The sequence below is a fragment of the Procambarus clarkii genome, chromosome 26, assembly GCF_040958095.1.
Source record: "Procambarus clarkii isolate CNS0578487 chromosome 26, FALCON_Pclarkii_2.0, whole genome shotgun sequence".
NCBI lineage: Eukaryota > Metazoa > Arthropoda > Malacostraca > Decapoda > Cambaridae > Procambarus > Procambarus clarkii.
The window spans coordinates 19,462,098-19,469,597 of NC_091175.1; the positions used below are offsets into that span (position 1 = coordinate 19,462,098).

Sequence of the window (7,500 nt, forward strand, 5' to 3'; positions counted from 1 at the left end):
AACATACCACTGAACACACCACTATGGCGGTATGTTCACTATAGTGAGATACACAATGAGAAACAAATGAATCGTGTGTGTCATGCAATTAGAAGACCGACAGTTGGAAAGGCGGAACCCAGGAGCTGAAGCCCGGTCCAGCAAAGTCAAGTGCCGTACTTATCTCTGTGACGCTGCCCATTCCTCCCCCCCCGACCCTCCCCTCCCCGTCACTCCAGGAGGGGGGGGGGAATAGAGTGACGAATGCCAGGTGTGTTTTAAGTCATTTTAAACTCTAAACCCCCACAGTTGGTTCCGAGAATCATTGTCCCCCGCGGCCCGGTCTCTAGCCAGCCTTCAGGTTGACAGTCTGGGGCCTGATTCACGAAGCAGTTACGCAAGCACTTAACGAACGTGTACATCTTTCCTCAATCTTTGACGGCTTTGGTTACATTTATTAAACAGTTTACAAGCATGAAAACTTGCCAATCAACTGTTGTTATTGTTATAAACAGCCTCCTGGTGCTTCGGAGCTCATTAACTGTTGAGTAAGTGTAAACAAAGCCGCCAAAGATTGAGGCAAGATGTACAGGTTCGTAAATGCTTGCGTAACTGCTTCCTGAATCTAGCCCCTAGTAACCCACGCATTTACGCATTCATTTACGAAACCTGTACATCTCTCCTTAATCATAACAGCGCTGTTTACATTTAGTAAACCGTTTACAAGCCTTGAAACCTCACAACCCGCGATCATTATTGCCATAAACAACCTCGTAGTGCTTTTTTATTTTTACCAACGTCCTCACTTAACCAGAAACGTACAACCCCAACCAACCCACCTCACCTATCGAGGCTGATACATAGAAAACGCGCGTATTTGTGAGCCGTTACTTTGCCATCCTAAAGCAGGCTGCATTTGTACCATTCGTTACCAGAACGTAAATAACGCGACGTATTAATCGAGAAGACGGGCGAGTTACACCGCCTGTATAACAAGTACAGTCTTCCCGGTGAATGGGGGGGGGGAAATGGGAGAATGGGTTAGGGTGGGCTAGAGGTGGGACGGTAATGGGGGTAGAGGTGGGGGAGTGTGTGCGGGCCAGATGGGGCGGGGACGGGGTACGCCATCCTGTGGAAGTGGAGGCGGGGGTGGTGTGTCAGAGCGACGGCCGCTATATTTAGCAAGAGTATGACCAACAAGTGTGACCTCAGATGTTGTGGCGGGACCCCCGAGGGCGACTTGGCTACCGTCATCCTCGTATAGCCGCCTTCTGTGGCTCTCGCTGCAGCGGAGTCACTCGCTACAGTGTAATCACTGGTCAACACTGACTGACCTTGAATGTCATAACAATGCTGCATTTTAAATACCCTGTTGCCCAGCCATAAATTACTGGAGGTGTGAATATACCTGCGTATACATGTGCCCTTACATGTGTGTACCTGTACACCTGCCTGAACCTGGCTGTGCCACGCACATGTAAATACTTGGCAGGATGACGTTCTGTAGGAGGGAGGTAGACGGGTACAGAAACATCTTAAATCACCTCTATCTATATTCCACAGAAGCAAAATCACCAGCTTGGCACCTCAACCACCTTGGCACCTCAACCAGCTTGGCACCTTAGGTAGTTTGGCACCATCGACTGCCAATTGATGAGCCATAGTCCGGCTGTGTCACATGACCATTCCTCACCAGAGTCCGTACACCAACATTCCAGTATCTGCTAGTTCAGGGAACTAGCCTACACCCCCACCTCCTCTATTTTTGGCCAATTAGTGCTCTTGAAACGTATTGGACTGTCGATATTAGGCCTATAAGGAAGGAGGATTAATCACCAGTATAATTTGCTTTAATACTTGGTCAATATAAATACGTGAGTTTGGTCCACCAGGCTGTTCCTTGGAGCGGCCCGCAGGCCCACATACCCACCACAGCCTGATTGGTTCGGCACTCCTTGAAGAAAACTATCTAGTTTTCCCCTGAAGATGTCCACGGTTGTTCCGGCAATATTTCTTATGCTCGCTGGGAGGACGTTGAACAACCGAGGACCTCTGATGTTTATACAGTGTTCTCTGATTGTGCCTATGGCACCTCTGCTCTTCACTGGTTCTATTCTGCATTTTCTTCCATATCGTTCACTCCAGTATGTTGTTATTTTACTGTGTAGATTTGGGACCTGTTCCTCCAGTATTTTCCATGTGTATATTATTTGATATCTCTCTCTCGTCTCCTTTCCAGTGAGTACATTTGGAAAGCTTTGAGACGATTCCAATAGTTTAGGTGCTTTATCTCGTCTATGTATACCATATGTGTTCCCTGAATATGTGAATAGTATCAGCTGAGATGACCAGTATTGCCAGGTGTAGTCACACACCTATTAACACCAGGTGTAGCCAGGTCTGTGTATCATTAACACCAGGTGTAGCCAGGTCTGTGTATCAACACCAGGTGTAGCCAGGTCTGTGTATCAACACCAGGTGTAGCCAGGTCTGTGTATCATTAACACCAGGTGTAGCCAGGTCTGTGTATCAACACCAGGTGTAGCCAGGTCTGTGTATCATTAACACCAGGTGTAGCCAGGTCTGTGTATCATTAACACCAGGTGTAGCCAGGTCTGTGTATCATTAACACCAGGTGTAGCCAGGTCTGTGTATCATTAACACCAGGTGTAGCCAGGTCTGTGTATCATTAACACCGGGGTGTAGCCAGGTGTGTGTATCATTAACACCAGGGTGTAGCCAGGTGTGTGTATCATTAACACCAGGTGTAGCCAGGTCTGTGTATCATTAACACCAGGTGTAGCCAGGTGTGTGTATCATTAACACCAGGGTGTAGCCAGGTCTGTGTGTATATGCACCAATGAATCAGGTGATGATTCAAACCAACAGGCATTATGCCAAGTATATATATATATATATATATATATATATATATATATATATATATATATATATATATATATATATATATATATATATATATATCCACCACAATACCAGGTGGGACGTCCCTGTACACAAGCATATTCTGGACAAGACAGGAAGCCCGCGGCTTGTCCAGCTACACCCCCCTCCTCCCATAGCCAAAGGCAAGGCTATAACCCCATCCAGTCACTCGCCTTGACCCGACTGACCGAGAGAAGTCCGTACATAAAAAAACAGTATTCAAGGTGTCAATCAACTTGCTTTGTTGCCTTGTTCTAGGTCCTATAGAACGGTCCTAGTAATGTGAGGTCCTATAGAACGGTCCTAGTAATGTGAGGTCCTATAGAACGGTCCTAGTAATGTGAGGTCCTATAGAACGGTCCTAGTAATACGAGGTCCTATAGAACGGTCCTAGTAATGTGAGGTCCTATAGAACGGTCCTAGTAATACGAGGTCCTATAGAACGGTCCTAGTAATGTGAGGTCCTATAGAACGGTCCTAGTAATACGAGGTCCTATAGAACGGTCTTTGTAATACGAGGTCCTAAAGAACGGTCCTAGTAATGCGAGGTCCTATAGAACAGTCCTAGTAATGCGAGGTCCTATAGAACGGTCCTAGTAATGCGAGGTCCTATAGAACGGTCCTAGTAATGCGAGGTCCTATAGAACGGTCCTAGTAATGCGAGGTCCTATATAATATAGTATGTAAGCTCCCAGTCTAAGGGTTTGTATTGCTCTTAACCGGAAATTATAAGATTCGGTCTTGCGACTATTTTGATAAAACAACAATTAATTGAATTGAGAAAATCTTTAGAGGAGGGCGGTGGATTCGAACCCCCGCACTAGGTGATTGCACTACCCACTGGGCTAAGGACAGTGCCCCTGACACGAGGGTTCGATCCCCGCGTCCTGGTCCAAAGATTTGGAATTCGTATCGTACCAGAAAATTCCTGGTCTCATATCACGCATTGTTATTTTATTGAGTATAATTATTTTAAAGTGGTATGGTATGGTATGAGTGATATGTCCACTCACAGGATGAGTGGCGCTGCCCAATACTGTCACTATGGTGGTGTGTCCACTCACAGGATGAGTGGCGCTGCCCAATACTGTCATTATGGCGGTGTGTCCACTCACAGATTGAGTGGCGCTGCCCAATACTGTCAGTATGGTGGTGTGTCCACTCACAGATTGAGTGGCGCTGCCCAATACTGTCAGTATGGCGGTGTGTCCACTCACAGGATGAGTGGCGCTGCCCAATACTGTCAGTATGGCGGTGTGTCCACTCACAGATTGAGTGGCGCTGCCCAATACTGTCAGTATGGCGGTGTGTCCACTCACAGATTGAGTGGCGCTGCCCAATACTGTCAGTATGGCGGTGTGTCCACTCACAGATTGAGTGGCGCTGCCCAATACTGTCAGTATGGCGGTGTGTCCACTCACAGATTGAGTGGCGCTGCCCAATACTGTCAGTATGGCGGTGTGTCCACTCACAGGATGAGTGGCGCTGCCCAATACTGTCACTATGGCGGTGTGTCCACTCACAGGATGAGTGACGCTGCCCAATACTGTCACTATGGCGGTGTGTCCACTCACAGGATGAGTGGCGCTGCCCAATACTGTCACTATGGCGGTGTGTCCACTCACAGGATGAGTGGCGCTGCCCAATAAACTCGACCCTCGGGGCAAAATTAAACAAATTATATTACCATCACTCAGGGGCTTCCCTAGTACAACACCGTTCCCCCTTACCTATCACCACCCATTCCTCCGTCGCCACACCCCCTTCCCCTTCCTGGGGCTTGGGTTCCAGGCGGCCCCTGCGGCCACAGAGGGCTCGGATTGAGGGCGTTAGGGTAGTGGTGGATAGGATAGAATTACCTGGAGATTGCACTGCCCAACGGCGGTCCCTTTGGTCTCCCCGCTGCTCTCCTGGGTGTCATCCCTCATCACGCCACCCCAACCATGACATGACTGTGATTGGGTTGGGATTTTGGGCCGGCTGTCGTCATGGAAGTCAAGCCTGGCCTCAGGTCGGGCTCGGGGGAGTAGAACAACTCGCGGAACCCTCTCCAGGTATGGTCCAGCGAACACAAACCATTCTGCATCGATTTATTAATGACAAATTTCTTAAAACCATGTCTTAAGAATATGGGAATAAAGTTGATTGCAGAAGGTTATTGACTCCTAAGAGGTACCTATTCCCATTCACCCAAACTTACCTCATACGGGCTCACCATAGCCCGTGCTACTTGGAACTTTGCTCCAGGTAGCGAATCTTTAACACCAATAACCCAAACTTATTCACGTGTCTAACCTACTCCTGAAACAACCCAGAGACCCCCGCGTCCACTGTCCTATCCGGTATCCACTGATAATGATAGACATCAATCTTCCCCAAGCTGTAACCTGGATGGGGTTCTGGGAGTTCTTCTACTCCCCCAAGCCCGGCCCGAGGCCAGGCTTGACTTGTGAGAGCTTGATCCAACAGGCTGTTGCTTGATACCTGCATGATGGGGTTCTGGGAGTTCTTCTACTCCCCAAACCCGGCCCGAGGCCAGGCTTGACTTGTGAGAGCTTGATCCAACAGGCTGTTGCTTGATACCTGCATGATGGGGTTCTGGGAGTAGTTCTACTCCCCAAGCCCGGCCCGAGGCCAGGCTTGACTTGAGAGAGCTTGATCCACCAGGCTGTTGCTTGGAGCGGCCCGCAGGCCCAGGTGCCCGTAGCCTGCTGGCCAACATACCACCATCACAACCTCTAGACTGCAGCGCGTGTTAAATAAGTCCAATATCGCCACACCATTAACTCACCACTTCACCATCACCACCGTCAGACCAGAACGTAAATATGCAGCACCGGTCTGGAACTTGCACCTTGTGAAACTAATACAAAATTGAACACGAGATATCTAATGAGATATTTGGGTCCCGGTAGTACAATCGGCTCCGTTCTCGACTCACAATCCCAGGATATGACCCAGCTCCTCATATCCCAGGTGAGATATGAGGAGTTGGGATATGAGGACAAGGAGCTGGAATACGAGGACCAGGAGCTGGGATATGAGAACAAGGAGCTGGGATATGAGGACAAGGAGCTGGGATATAAGAACAAAGGGTGAAGGAACGGTGCTCAACCACTTGAAACCATCGGGGATCGAACGCCGACCTTCAAAAAGCGAGGCCATCGCTATACCGACCATTCCAAGTGGCACAAGAGCGCCTCGAACAAGACAATCCTCACCTGTGGGGGTCGAAGTCGAAGTCGTCGTCGAGTCTGGAAGCCGATCTGGAGTGTTCGGACCGCGTGAGGGTGGAGTTCGGGGGAGCCTCGACCCCGGACATGAGTCGGGTGGTGAGAGTCTGTGACCGCTGGCGCTGCAGTGTCGCGCTGCGACTCCCGGCGTCGGGCGAGGGTGAGCGTCGGCCGACGCCCTCGCCCGGACTGCCCCCGACGCTACCCGACAGTCGTCGCACGAGCCTCGGGGATTCGAGTCCGGGGCGGGGCTGCCCCAGGGCATCGCGGGAGTTGCGGCGGGGTATAGGGGGCGAGGGCGGCGCCCCGTCCCCGCCCTCAGATGCCGCCCGGCGGCGCCCCAGCAGCGGCGATGACGTCACGGCGCCGTAACTGAAGGGCTTGCTGTCGGTGCGGGCGTGGTAGGGCAGGTCGTCGGCGGTCGTGCTCATGGAAGTGTCTAGAAGGGAGTCGTGGGTAGTGGAGCCGCTGTAACCGTTGACGGGTGAGTGGGTGACGTGGGTGTGGGTGACATGGGTGGTGTGGGTGGCATACGGGTGGCTTCCCGCCTCGCCGCGACTCGCCGCGCCAGTTCGACTCTCCGTCTTGGTGAAATCGGGGCATCGAATGGAGTCGATATCCGGGGCGGGTGTCTGCCCGGGGCGCAAGTCGGGTATACTCTGGATCTCCAGCAACATACCCTGGAGGAGCTCATCCAATTGGCGGGCATCCACGTAGGGCGGCGCCCCTCCGGCAGCCGCCCTGCCCGCCGCCACCGCCGCCGCCGTGCCGCGGGATTCTCCGGACGTCTGTGAAGTGTCGGATGTGGGCGGCGACACGGGCGCCGCGCCCGCGGAGTTACTAGAGGCGATGCCGGAGTCTATAGACGCAGCGTAGCGGCCGTTGGCGAAGGCGTGGGGCGAGGGCGTGTGGGTGGCGAAGGCGTGCGGCGACGCGGGCGTGTGTGGCGACGCGGGCGGCGGCTGCTGGTGTTGGCGTTTTTTGGTGACGGTGGCGTAGAGGGAGCCGTCGAGGGGACCCAGGGTGTGGCTGACCACACCCACACCTGCCACACCTGTAACACATACAAAAAAAACACCTGTTAGTTCTCTCCCCTCCGCCACTGGTAAACAAACATGCAGTTATGCTAAATACCCGCCATTCCTTCCCCCCGTCCCATCCCAAATACTTATCCCTTTCAAGGACACACATCACAATAACGTGATGCATCAACGAACAAAGTCGATTAAGGCAGCGTCTGGGATGATCTCGGACGTAGGTTCGAATCCTCGTCACGGCCCTTGTGGATTTGTCCCTTTCAAGTGCCATATAGTCGCAATGGTTTGGCGCTTTCCCCCTTGAT

At 51.6% G+C, this 7,500-nt stretch overlaps 1 protein-coding gene across 1 annotated transcript in view; it reads right to left on the minus strand.

Moving 5' to 3' along the window:
- The window catches only part of by (focal adhesion protein tensin), a 93,634-nt gene that overhangs the window by 85,217 nt on the left and 917 nt on the right, over nt 1-7,500 (minus strand). Inside the window, exon 3 of the mRNA XM_069331519.1 lies at nt 6,147-7,212. Within this exon, the coding sequence (XP_069187620.1) occupies nt 6,147-7,212 (1,066 nt within the window). The remainder of the gene's footprint in view (nt 1-6,146; nt 7,213-7,500) is intronic.